The 15,055-nt window shown below is 34.0% G+C and overlaps 1 protein-coding gene across 1 annotated transcript in view; it reads right to left on the bottom strand.

The window, feature by feature from the left end:
* LOC142236117 (vesicle-associated membrane protein 1-like) overlaps positions 1-7,713 on the bottom strand; it is a 29,269-nt gene extending 21,556 nt beyond the window's left edge. Inside the window, exon 1 of the mRNA XM_075307376.1 lies at positions 7,629-7,713. Coding sequence (XP_075163491.1) covers positions 7,629-7,633 — 5 coding nt within the window. The 5' untranslated portion in view covers positions 7,634-7,713. The remainder of the gene's footprint in view (positions 1-7,628) is intronic.
* Positions 7,714-15,055: the final 7,342 nt, after the last annotated feature.

Raw genomic sequence — 15,055 nt, 5'->3', positions numbered from 1 at the left:
ATTATTTAATTTATTATAATAACAAATTACAATAAACTTATTTATACGGGCACTACACCGAAAAAAAGTGAACTGTTTTATAGGAAGAATGAACTACCTCGCACGAAAATTGAACTAAATTTTGCTCCACATTTTGAGATTTTCACAAAGCGTTGTTAAAACCAAGAAATTTTAATGCCCAGTTGTACTTTTTAACTTTTTGGGAATCGTACGAAAATCTTCTTTTGCTTTAGTTCATATTGAACTTATGTGTACGGTCATTGAACTTAATACCCACGTTTAGTTCATAAAATTTTTGAGACATACTTAAAAAAAGTAAGATTTCATTAAGCTGTGGAAAATTTCGATAAAAATAATAAAATTTAACTACTAGCAAATAAATTTTTTCCAATAAAAATAAGTTCAATTTGGAGTTAGTTTAACTACGCGATTTTTTTTTGTGTAGCAACTAGAGACTACAGGACCGAGGAAAAAAAATATACACAAATGAAGCATACAGATTAACTAAATTCGTGTCTTCCACAAAATAGTTCAGTATTTCTTTAAATTTTACTACAAATGCGTCCATCATGAACTTCGTATGTCACTAAATTTTTTCCTTCAAACTGCAAATTTTTCTTTAACAAGTGAAAAAAAACTTAATTATGTCTAATAAATTTTCTTGAATTTGTCGAAAAATATTTACTTTTTTTAATGACATCTGCGTGATGCGTTTGTAATACTGTTCAGTTAAAATTTTCTAAAAATATTCAAAATTTTCTAAAATTTACCGAAAGCTATCTTCCTGTTTTTTTCAGTGTATTATTTTAGCCGTGGGAAAACATTTCGGCCACAGACGATGAGCATTCCAAGGGCTTCACCGTGGTGCAATGGTTAGCATGCCCGCCTTGCACACACAGGGTCGTGGGTTCAAACCCAGTTTTGACTAAACACCAAAAAGTTTTTCAGCCGTGGATTATCCCACCTCAGTAATGCTGGTGACATTTCTGAGTGTTTCAAAGCTTTTCTAAATGGTTTCACTGAAATGTGGAATGCCGTTCGGACTAGGAGCTTAACATAGAATAGGATAGCACTGTGGTATTACAATGGCCTGAAATATCGGGCTGCCACTATACCTAACCTAACCTAACCTAACCTAACTATGAGCATTCCAACAAGACTCAACACGCGCACCCAAAGAAAGAATATGATCACCTCAAACATGCAAAATATTACTTTTGGACGGGGAATATGTAGCATGTTTGTCACAACAATGTTATTTTCTAAGAAAATTTGTATCTGATTCATATATTTTTGGTGAGAAAACAAAAATTTTTGGGTCAAACATGAAACATGTTTGTGGGTTGTGATATTCCTTTTTTGCGCACGTCAACCAAGAATGACTTAAACAGGAGGTTCCTCGCTTCATTTCTTACTTGCGCTTGGGCTTTTTGAACTAAAAATACCAAAGTGTCGATCATCTTAATGGAATGGTACAAAGCAGGGGGCTAATCACGGCATGCGATATCGAGAACTTTTGACCGAAATCTAAATTTTTCGGATCACGGGAGTCGATATCGAGTTTTGTTGATCGACAATTTTTTCGATTGGTAAATTACAATCGTAAAACATTTTTCACTTGTTTTTTACATTGTTTTTGCCATAAAGGAATAGTAAATATATTAGTTTTAATTCGAATTGTTGCTATTTTGTAGTAAATTATATAAAGGGTGATTTGTTAAGAGCTTGATAATTTTTTAAAAAAAAAAACGCATAAAATTTGCAAAATCTCATCGGTTCTTTATTTGAAACGTTAGATTGGTCCATGACATTTACTTTTTGAAGATAATTTCATTTAAATGTTGACCGCGGCTGCGTCTTAGGTGGTCCATTCGGAAAGTCCAATTTTGGGCAACTTTTTCGAGCATTTCGGCCGGAATAGCCCGAATTTCTTCGGAAATGTTGTCTTCCAAAGCTGGAATAGTTGCTGGCTTATTTCTGTAGACTTTAGACTTGACGTAGCCCCACAAAAAATAGTCTAAAGGCGTCAAATCGCATGATCTTGGTGGCCAACTTACCGGTCCATTTCTTGAGATGAATTGTTCTCCGAAGTTTTCCCTCAAAATGGCCATAGAATCGCGAGCTGTGTGGCATGTAGCGCCATCTTGTTGAAACCACATGTCAACCAAGTTCAGTTCTTCCATTTTTGGCAACAAAAAGTTTGTTAGCATCGAACGATAGCGATCGCCATTCACCGTAACGTTGCGTCCAACAGCATCTTTGAAAAAATACGGTCCAATGATTCCACCAGCGTACAAACCACACCAAACAGTGCATTTTTCGGGATGCATGGGCAGTTCTTGAACGGCTTCTGGTTGCTCTTCACTCCAAATGCGGCAATTTTGCTTATTTACGTAGCCATTCAACCAGAAATGAGCCTCATCGCTGAACAAAATTTGTCGATAAAAAAGCGGATTTTCTGCCAACTTTTCTAGGGCCCATTCACTGAAAATTCGACGTTGTGGCAGATCGTTCGTCTATTCATGATGAAATGTCAAAGCATACTGAGCATCTTTCTCTTTGACACCATGTCTGAAATCCCACGTGATCTGTCAAATACTAATGCATGAAAATCCTAACCTCAAAAGAATCACCCTTTATAATGAATTTATTTTGAATATTTAGGACTAATGCAACTCCAATACAAGTTAAACAAAAATTGGTCATAGTCGAATTCGGGAGCCAGAGTCCTAGCTTGGCAAAGAACCATATATAAAGTGCACATGCTAAATCTATATCCAAGAGATTGTGATCAACCAATTATCGTACCATTCCGTGGCAACATAACGCTTTTGGACCACCTTGTAAGAATAGTGAATGATGAAGGCTTCCACTGGCAAAAAGTGTTAAGACGGCAGACAACTGTAAAGCGATAGAATTGACGTTGACATGCCAACAAAAATTATTTTCCATTTGAACGCCTCCTTTGTCAGCCGAAATCGTTTATTGAGCCTGCAAAAGGCGACTTTCTAACAGTGCACACCATTTCAAAACCATGTATTTACACCAATAACAATGTGCACTTTTATTCCTTATTTGTCGCCGAATTATTTTATATTCATCTCATCCTCCAATTAGGAAGGAATTCGGAGGAATGTTAAAAGAGATATGGGCCCATATGGGTCTGACACATAGACGGCGTCGCTAGTATTAAATGCATATTATTTTTATATAGTACCTTCAAATTATTCTTGTCAAAATTTGACGTCTGTAAGTCAATTAGTTTGTGAGATAGAGCGTCTTTTGTGAAGCAACTTTTGTTATTGTGAAAAAAAGGAAAAAAAAGAATTTCCTGTTTTGATAAAAATTGTTTTCTGAAGGGAAAAAATACGGTGGAAGCAACAACTTGGCTTGATAATGAGTTTCCGGACTCTGCCCCGGGGAAATCAACAATAATTGATTGGTATGCAAAATTCAAGCGTGGTGAAATGAGCACGGAGGACGGTGAACGCAGTGGACGCCCGAAAGAGGTGGTTACCGACGAAAACATCAAAAAAATCCACAAAATGATTTTGAATGACCGTAAAATGAAGTTGATCGAGATAGCAGAGGCCTTAAAGATATCAAAGGAACGTGTTGGCCATATCATTCATCAATATTTGGATATGCGGAAGCTCTGTGCAAAATGGGTGCCGTGCGAGATCACATTTGACCAAAAACAACAACGTGTTGATGATTCTGAGCGGTATTTGCAGCTGTTAACTCGTAATACACCCGAGTTTTTCCGTCGATATGTGACAATGCATGAAACATGGCTCCATCACTACACTCCTGAGTCCAATCGACAGTCGGCTGAGTGGACAGCGACCGGTGAACCGTCTCCGAAGCGTGGAAAGACTCAAAAGTCGGCTGGCAAAGTAATGGCCTCTTTTTTTTGGGATGCGCATGGAATAATTTTTATCGATTATCTTGAGAAGGGAAAACCATCAACAGTGACTATTATATGGTGTTATTGGAGCGTTTGAAGGTCGAAATCGCGGCAAAACGGCCCCATATGAAGAAGAAAAAAGTGTTGTTCCACCAAGACAACGCACCGTGCCACAAGTCATTGAGAGCGATGGCAAAAATTCATGAATTGGGCTTCGAATTGCTTCCCTACCCACCGTATTCTCCATATCTGGCCCCCAGCGACTTTTTCTTGTTCTCAGACCTCGAAAGGATGCCCGCAGGGAAAAAATTTGGCTGCAATGAAGAGGTGATCGCCGAAACTGAGGCCTATTTGGAGGCAAAACCGAAGGAGTACACCAAAATGGTATCAAAAAATTGGAAGGTCGTTATAATCGTTGTATCGCTCTTGAAGGGAACTATGTTCAATAATAAAAACGAATTTTGACAAAAAAAATGTGTTTTTCTTTGTTAGACCGGGGACTTATCAGCCAAACTGTTATAATGCAATACAATTTTAATCGTACACAGAAAAAATTTCACAAAAATTTTTCCAATTAAAATCTTAATTGAGTTTTAAAAAATATTCAATTAAAAATTTAATTGATTTAACAATTTTTTTAATTGAAACAAAAATCAATCACACAAATTAATAGCATTAATTAATTTTTTAATTGGATCAATTAATTTTTTAATTGACTGTCAATTAATTTTTTAATTGATACTATCATTTCTATGATTGAAGACATTTCAATTAAAAAATTAATTGGATCAATTAATTTCGTGATTGAATCAGAAAATTTTTTTTTGTGTGTATCGACAATTTTTTCGGTACGATTATGAATTCGATATCGAATGCCGTGATTAGCCCCCAGAACCACTTTCGTGCACTTTGACATTTTGGGAGTTTTTGAACCTCAATTAGAATGATTTGTCTAACAATAAGGAGTAGCAGTTTGTTCAATAAATCGAAGTGGTGATAATACGAAATTGAATTCTTTGATATGGTGAACCGAAACTTCACAGTTTACTGAACTCTTGCTATTGCTCCATGTCCTCAGTAGTCTTGTGTCGTTCCGGAAGGAACTAGTTCCATAGTTCCTTTTCTTATTTAATATTTCATTCTACTTTGGTCAGCTGTGTGACACCATCATATGGGAAGACACTCTTGGAGGGAAGGAAAAAAAACAAATGTGATAATAGATTTTTTTGTTTATAATTGGTTTAACTTTATTTTAGTTCATGAAAATTGATTTTAGTTCAATTTTGCCAATTTTTCTTATTTTAATTATTTTTTGCTTACTTTAATGACGTGAACTAAAATTTAGAAAACAAATTTTATACAAATGAATAACATAATTTTACTAAATATGAAAATTATTCATATTTTCCTACAATGGTTGAAATTTGCTGAAACTGAGTTCATAAGTTTCTCAAATGAATAAATTTCACTTAAATTGTATCTGTCCAGAACTTCATATGGCTCTAAACACATTTTAACAATTTTTAATTCCAATTTTTTCTTCCAAAATATGAAATTTTATTAAACAAGAGAAAACAAAAACATTATTATTTTTAATATATTTTCTTCAATTTGACAAAAATTATTAACTAATTTGCATCATGTTGCTAAATTTTCTAATATAAACCTACATTTTCTTTCATGGTGGCTTCACTTTTTTCTGGGTGTCGTGTTAGGTGCATTGGTTAACAAGGCCATTTTTTATCAATTAATTATTCGTTCTACGGTACTTTAACCCGTTAGTGGTCAATTCGGAGTATTTTTGTTACCATTTTTTCACATTTTGTACAAAAGACCAAGAATGTCTGATAAAGCGTTACAAATTTTTTAATCTATATATATAAAATTCAATATATGTTTTTTTGCTTGTTTGTATGTTCCGAGTTGGCTCCGAGACGGCTTAACCGATTTACTTGAAACTTTCAGAGATCGTAGGGGGCTTTCATGTGGTGAAAATAGGGTACCTCATTTTTTGACACCTGGTTGCGGAGTGGACCTCCCCTTTGTCGGACTTTTTGAAAATTGTACCAAAGTTGACCGATTTGCTTGAAAGTTTCATTGAAGGTTGGGGTTGGCATCTAGACAAAGATCCGCTACTTTATATTTCGATATTTAGTGGCGGAGGGGGACCTCCCCTTTGTTCGACTACAGTGAAAAACCTAAAATTCTCTAAATTATATGAGATTTACAGAGAACATGCGGTGAGGTTATGGAATTAATATGGGGTACCTGATGATTTCATATGTGGACGGGGAGGGGACCTCCCCCTTGCCCTACTGTTTGAAAGTTGGAACAAAATTATGCGATTTGCTTGAAATTTTCATTGAATGTTGGGGTTGGCATCTAGACAAAAATGCGCTACATTATTTATCGATATTTGGTCGGGGAGGGGGACCGACTTTTTTAAAGTACAGTGTAAACAAAACTAAACTCCCCCGACTGAAATTTTACGGAAAAAACGGGTGAGGTTATGAAATTTATACCAGGTCCCTGATTTTTTAATAAAACTAAAAGGAGAGAAACAATTAAGCCTTACCGAATTACTTGAAATTTACAGAGGACTGGGGAGAGGTTACTCTAAAACTGAAAAAAAAAAAAACAAAAATTCTTAAGTTTTCTTGAAATTTACAAAGGCAATGGGGGAAGGTTATGAAAGAAGATGCAACCTTCCTTGCCCCACACTTGAAAGAAAGATTCAAGAAGGTTAGGGGTTCTATTCACTACGGTGTTTGTCGATATTGTATCGGGGAAAGTGACGTCCCTTTAAAACAATAGAGCAAAATTTAAACATCTCCGATCTTGGAATTTACAGAGAACGTGGGAGGAGGTGATTAAATTTATACATGATTTTTAAATTAGAGTATGATTTTTCGATATCTGGTTGGGGAAGGGGAAAATTGAAATAAACTTTGTCGATTTACTTCGATACAATTTATAGGGACCATTGGGTAGATGTGAAATTCATATGGGGTACGTGATAGTGTAGCGAAGGTGGGGAGAGGGTTCCCTTTTGTCCGTTTTTTTTTTCTTAAACTGAAAGTAGAGGGTTGTCCGTAAATGGGAACTCGGTACATAAGCCTTCTGCCAGACTTCTTTTTAGTTAAGAACTTAAATTTACATGAAATTGGCAGCCAACGTAGAGGGTGCATCATTTCCCAACATTTTAGCAAATGTTAATGTGGTAAAATTTTTTACTACTTTTGCTTTTTCCGATTTATTGGATGGGAAACTGTAACTCTTTGTATGTTATTATAATATAGTGCTTAACTTTCAGATATGTTGAGGAGAAGGATACCTTTCCTTGACAAACCACACTTAAAATTCAGAAGAAATATAGAAGATTGTCCAACTATTTGAATACAGAACATTATTTAAAAAATTTGCAGGAAAGGGTACAACCTCTCCCGACTATTTCAAGACGAACCGTTTTACATATGCATATCCGCCGTATTTGTACCTATAAACGAAAATCAAGTAGTCCGATTTGTTTGAAAGAATTCAAATCTTTTTGAATTTGTTTTCTGCTCGAAGGATATGGTTGACTAAGTTAACGCAAAATGTTCCTAAAATACGCTTCGGAAGGCGCAGCGAAGCGGGCCGGGTTACGCTAGTATTTTTGAAAATCCAATGAAGTTTTAAACAAGATATGTATTAACATATAAAATTATTTATTTGAACTCACGTCATGATTGTGTCAATTAATTTATCCTTGGTTAAATCAACACGAATAAATCCACAATACAAAGCACGTTAACTCTCTATTATTATTGTAGGCATACTAAAACTACTTTCCTTCAATGATACAAAACCTACCTAGGGTCTTTCCAGAACAGGGTTTCCCAAAATGTTGTTGTATTTAGCGACACAATCAATCCTTTGAGTATTGGATTAACGGTTTATAATTTCACCCATAGAAGGAATATGATCACCCCAAACATGTTTCAAGAGCAAAATGTTATTTTTAGACGGTGAACATGGAATATGTTTGTCGCAAAAATGTTATTTTCTGGAAAGTTATATATCTGCTTTCGGCAACTATGCATATGTACACTGAAAAAAAAAACATGCCCGTTTCCAAAGATTTTGACTTTACTTTAAAAATGTTGGTGTTGATTCCGAGCGAAAGAAGCGAAGAATACAAGTAAGGATACTTTTAAGACACAATTCTCTTTTAAATTTGGGTTTTGTGTACTTGCTTCTAGGAAGCAAATTTTAATTTTTGGCTTTTTCAGCTTTATTTCTTCATATGCTATCAAAGTCCTATAAAAACGAGTTAACAACAACTTTATTTTCCAAATTAAGACTCGACTTGCAGTAAAAATTATGCTGTGTTTCAAGTAAAAAACGTCTTTAAAATAAAGTTTTGAAAAACATGTCCTATATTTGAACGATTTTTTGCTTTGTACACTCAAAAAAAAGTTTACTTGGATCCAAAGATTTTTACCTTCCCTTAAGGATTTTGGTATTGATTCCGAGCCAAAAATGCGGCTTCTTTTAAATAAAGAAATTTTTTAGCGACATATCTGGCTTTAAATCTAGGATCAATAAAATTAAAATTAGGATACAGATCTCATTTATAAAATTTTCATTCTCTTTTCGCGGTTTATTCATAAATGTACTCACGTACAAACAAATGCCAGTTTAAAATCCAAATTATAACGGATACTTCAAATTAAAAAAAAAATCTTAATTCCAAAAAAAACTTTAAACCAAGGAGGCTAAATTCTCAAAATAAGTCTTAGCCTATATTTGAAGCGTTTTTATATTAAATCTAAAGTTGCAATATTTCAGTTAATTTAAGGACAATTTCTTTAAATCAACAATGTGTTTCTTTACTTTAGGGAAAATTAGCCTTAGTTCAAAGACATGCGACTTTAATGGAGGGACGCAAATTTACAAAATTTTGGTCCTAAATTTAATGAAAAAAAATGTTGAAGCAAAGATTATAAACTTAATTTTAATTAAAATTTCATTATTTTAAAGAAATTTGTCCTTAATATTTTGTAAATTTCGCATCCTAAAATTTAGGTTGCGTAATCTTTAATATCACGTAAATATTTTTTTAGTGTAGTTTAGATGCAAACAGACAACAAATTTAAAGACAATTTCATGAAATATAAAGAATTTTTCTGAATTATTAAAGTCAAGTTGACCTTAGCCCAAATATATTTTCTTTCATGTTATGATACCCATTTTTAAGTGAAATCACTTAATTATAAGGACAATACGACTTCATTGAAAAGTTTATCAAGGAAAAAAAACTTTATATTAGAGAAATGCGTCTTCTATGCTAAGCAAAATTAGCATTCGTATTTTAAAGACATGAAATCTTTGACCTCACTACAATATTTTTTTCAGTGTATTCCGAGAAAAGAACTTTTTTGCGGAAAAAATGTTCCATGTTCATCATCCAAAAATAACATTTCGCTTTTGAAACATGTTTGAAGTGATCATATTCCTTCTCTGCATGCTCAAAGCATTAAAATCCCAGCAAAAAAAATTGGAAGTTCTAACGGCACGACTTTACAAGCACTTCCAAAAACAAAATCTCCTCCCAAAGATGTTCTTTATTTTAACTGCACAGGAAGTTCATTTGAGTCAATTTTTTTATAACTCGCATTTTTCATATTGTTAATGGGAAATTTTAAATTTTATTGTTTCAAATAAGATTAAGAATTAATAAAATAGTGCAAATTAGTTAAATTTTGCCGAAAAAAATGTTAAATCCTTTGTAGAAAAATTGCGAATTTTAGAAAATATTTTATGTCGAACGTTCCGGACAAGCGTTATAATGCAAGAAAAATCATAAAAAATTTTAAAAATTATTTATTTGTCAAAATATCAAAAAATTTCTTAATTCACATCCAAAACACTGGATTCGCATTGCACCTTAAGAAGTGATGCAAATTCAGTGCAACGGCTGTTGAAATGGTGGACATCCGTCCTTTGACAAGCCCATGTTAAATTCATCGCTTCTGCATCAATTTTGCACCACTTCCGGATCCAAAAAGAACATTTTCACTAATTTTTTGGCGACGCTTTTTTTTGCTGGGATGTTGACAAAAACCAATTTAAACACTGTACATACATAGAAGGAATATGATCACCTCAAACATGTTTCAAAACCAATATGTTTTTTTTTTGACGGAAAATATGGAACTTGTTTGTCGCAAGCATGTTATTTTCTCAGAAATTATGTAGCTGATTTCGGCAACCATGTATATTTTTGGCGAGAAAACAAAATTTTTGGGACAAAGATGTTCCATGAAACATGTTTTGGGTGATCATATTCCTTCTCTGCGTGTAGAAATAAAATTTGTAAAAACAATGAAGTAAGGACCAAGATTTGAGAAATCCCTATTTACAATTCAGTGAGAGTGTGACTAATGTTATTACACACACATCTATACCAATTTAATATGGGTGAGTTTGAATGTAGCCTGTGGCCTACTCATTGGTTTTTATTTACTTAGCTGGTATCCAATCTAAAATACTTGTATGAGTTTGTAGCTATAAATCAGGACATCAATAATTACACTAATCGACAAAAGGAAACTTGCTATAAAGTACGAATATTATTGTTAATTGATTAAAAATGATTTTTGTGATTTTTCAATCTTTATTTTTTAAATGAAAATTCTAAAATACTTGTATGAGTTTGTAGCTAGAAATCAGGAAATCAATTATTACACTAATCGACAAAAGGGATAGCGTACGAATATTATTGTTCATTTTTTAAAAAAATACTTTTTTTATTTTATGATTTTTGTGCTGTTTCTATATTTATTTTTCAAATGAAAATTCTATGTTTTGTCGAGCTTGAGATCTATCAAGCAAAGCGAAAATTCTTGCATGACAATGTGAACGTATTTAATTTATATCAATTCTAAATATAGAGCTTTAAGGGGAAAAGCCTTTGGGGCAAAGTTATACAGACACTTCTATTTTCTATCGATGCCTTAATTCAATGGCTTTTAATAAGAACTAAGGTGAGTGGGTAATGCATGAGGTTGACTCAGCTACAAGAAAATAAAATGACTCAATAATTTTCCTGAATGACCCCAGTAACATACCTCTTTAGAAGATTTGTAGTAATTTAACAGCCAACACGATAATAAACCATTTTCCAATTCCACACATACGAGAGTGGCGTTTTATATTTTTGTATTGGACAACCATAACAGCCAACTAACAGCTCTATTGTAAAGATTGACATTTTTGATGTTATAAATACGTACATTGAGAAAAATATTTACATGGTATTAAATATTACGCACAATGTTAAGAGCAAATTTCTTCAAAAGAAAATTTCTAATATTTGCTTCAAAAAATGTTTTTATTAAATTTGCTTCCATCCGCTAATATCGTATGGCTTTGAACTAAGACAAATTTTACTTTGTCAATTTAGAAACTTGTACTAAAGACTGTCAACCACAATCGAATTACTTGGGTTGCGGTAACACTTGCCGATGGCAAGGTATCTTACATCTTCTTAACACCGTCAGTTAGTCCATATGGGGTATATATCAAACAAAAATTTTGCCAAAATCATTTTGGCAAAATTTTCTATAGCAAAAAATTTTGACAAAATTTTCTATAGAAATAAAATTTTGACTAAATTTTCTATAGAAATAAAATTTTGACAAAATTTTGTAAAGTGATAAAATTTGACAAAATTTTCTATAGAAATAAAATTTTGGTAAATCATTTTTGGGGATAGGCTATATATAACTATAAACCGATATGGACCAATTTTGACATAGTTATTACCGGCCATATACTAGCGCAATGTACCAAATTTCACCACGTACCAAATTTCAACCGGATCGGGTGAATTTTGTTCTTCTGAGGGGCTCCAGAGTTCAAATCTGGGGATCGGCTTATATGGGGGCTATATATAATTATGGACCGATATGGACCACTTTTGGCATGGTTGTTAGAGACAATATACCAACACCATGTACCAAATTTCAGCCGGATCGGATGAAATTTGGTTCTCTTAGAGGCTCCGCAAGCCAAATCGGGGGATCGGTTTATACGGGGGCTATATGTAATTATGGACCGATATGGACCAATTTTCGCATGGTTTTTAGAGACAATATACCAACACCATGTACCAAATTTCAGCCGGATCGGATGAAATTTGGTTCTCTTAGAGGCTCCGCAAGCCAAATCGGGGGATCGGTTTATACGGGGGCTACATATAATTTTGCACCGATATGAACCAATTCCTGCATGGTTGTTAGAGACCATATGCTAACACCACGTACCGAATTTCAAACCGAATCGGATTAGTTTTGCTCATCCACGAGGCTCAGGAGCTCAAATCTGGGGATCGGTTTATATGGGGTCTATATACAAATATGGTCAAAAGAATAAGTACACGTTGGCATTTTTTTCCTTGTCCTAACTCTAACATATTTATTAATTTGGTGTTGTAACTACGTCATGTAACTAAAGTTCAATATTGGCAGCACTGATTCAATAAGAAACAAGTAAGGAAAGTCTAAAGTCGGGCGGGGCCGACTATATTATACCCTGTAGATCTAAATTTTCGATACCATATCACATCCGTCAAATATGTTGGGGGCTATATATAAATGTTTGTCCCAAATACATACATTTAAATATCACTCGATCTGGACAGAGATTGATAGACTACTACAAAATCTATAGACTCAAAATTTAAGTCGGCATGCACGAAGATGGAACACAATGTTAATAAAAAACAAGTAAGGAAAGTCTAAAGTCGGGCGGTGCCGACTATATTATACCCTGCACCACTTTGTAGATCTAAATTTTCGATACCACATCACATCCGTCAAATGTGTTGGGGGCTATATATAAAGGTTTGTCCCAAATACATACATTTAAATATCACTCGATCCGGACAGAATTTGATAGACTTATACAAAATCTATAGACGCAAAATTTAAGTCGGCTAATACACTAAGGTGGAACACAATGTTAGTAAAAAAAATATGGGAAACATTTAAATCTGAAGCAATTTTAAGGAAATTTCGCAAAAGTTTATTTATGATTTATCGCTCGATATATATGTATTAGAAGTTTAGGAAAATTAGAGTCATTTTTACAACTTTTCGACTAAGCAGTGGCGATTTTACAAGGAAAATTTTGGTATTTTGATCAATTTTGTCGAAATCAGAAAAACATATATATGGGAGCTATAACTAAATCTGAACCGATTTCAACCAAATTTGGCACGCATAGCTACAATGCTAATTCTAATCCCTGTGCAAAATTTCAACTAAATCAGAGTAAAAGATTGGCCTCTGTGGTCATATGAGTGTAAATCGGGCGAAAGCTATATATGGGAGATATATCTAAATCTGAACCGATTTCAACCAAATTTGGCACGCATAGCTACAATGCTAATTTTACTCCCTGTGCAAAATTTCAACTAAATCGGAGCAACAAATTGGCCTCTGTGGGCAAATGAGTGTAAATCGGGCGAAAACTATATATGGGAGCTATATCTAAATCTGAACAGATTTGGCTGATATTTTTTTTCCAGGCTCATAAAATATTCGGATGTACGGAATATGAGGAAGATTGGTTGATATACACGCCAATTATGACCAGATCGGTGAAAAATATATATGGCAGCTATATCTAAATCTGAACCGATTTCAATAGAGATCGCCTTTGAGCCGAAACAGGACCCTATACCAAATTTTAGGACAATCGGACTAAAACTGCGAGCTGTACTTTGCACACAAAAATACACCAACAGACAGACAGACGGACATCGCTAAATCGACTCAGAAGTTAATTCTAAGTCGATCCGAAAGGTTGGTCTGTGATTACTCCTTCTTGGCGTTACATACAAATGCACAAACTTATTATACCCTGTACCACAGTAGTGGTGAAGGGTATAAAGAGTTAGCAGCAATTAAGAATATGAAAAAACGGAGTTACAAAATATTGAATTAAAACAAGTAAGGAAAGTCTAAAGTCGGGCGGAGCCGATTATAATATACCCTGCACGACTTTGTAGATCTAAATTTTCGATACCACATCACATCCGTCAAATGTGTTGGGGGCTATATATAAAGGTTTGTCCCAAATATATACATTTAAATATCACTCGATCCGGACAGAATTTGATAGACTTCTACAAAATCTATAGACGCAAAATTTAAGTCGGCTAATGCACTAGGGTGGAACACAATGTTAGTAAAAAAATATGGGAAACATTTAAATCTGAAGCAATTTTAAGGAAACTTCGCAAAAGTTTATTTATGATTTATCGCTCGATATATATGTATTAGAAGTTAAGAAAAATTAGAGTCATTTTTACAACTTTTCGACTAAGCAGTGGCGATTTTACAAGGAAAATTTTGGTATTTTGATCATTTTTGTCGAAATCAGAAAAACATATATATGGGAGCTATATCTAAATCTGAACCGATTTCAAGCAAATTTGGCAAGCATCGCTACAATGCTAATTCTACTCCCTGTGCAAAATTTCAACTAAATCGGAGTAAAAGATTGACCTCTGTGGTCATATGAGTGTAAATCGGGCGAAAGCTATATATGGGAGATATATCTAAATTTGAACCGATTTCTACCAAATTTGGCACGCATAGCTAATTCTACTCCCTGTGCAAAATTTCACCTACATCGGAGTTAAAAATTGGCCTCTGTGGTCATATGAGTGTAAATCGGGCGAAAGCTATATATGGGAGCTATATCTAAATCTGAACCGATTTCAGCCAAATTTGGCACGCATAGCTAATGCTAATTCTGCTCCCTGTGCAAAATTTCAACCAAATCGGAGTTAAAAATTGGCCTCTGTGGTCATATGAGTGTAAATCGGGCGAAAGCTATATATGGGAGATATATCTAAATCTGAACCGATTTCAATAACATTTAGCACACTTGACTGCACTACTAATTGTACTCCTAGTGCAAAATTTCAACCAAATTGGGGTAAAACTCTGGCTTCTGGGACCGTATTAGTCCATATCGGGCGAAATATGTATATGGGAGCTATATCTAAATCTGAACCGATTTCTTCTCAAAAGCGCATCATGCTTAAAAGAAAGTGTAAAATTTTATTTCTATAGAATAAAACACTAATTCCAA

Source organism: Haematobia irritans, chromosome 4 (genome assembly GCF_050003625.1).
Source record: "Haematobia irritans isolate KBUSLIRL chromosome 4, ASM5000362v1, whole genome shotgun sequence".
NCBI classification, from domain to species: domain Eukaryota; kingdom Metazoa; phylum Arthropoda; class Insecta; order Diptera; family Muscidae; genus Haematobia; species Haematobia irritans.
Note: the sequence above shows the minus strand (reverse complement) of the source record. Positions and strands in the feature narration are given on the sequence as shown.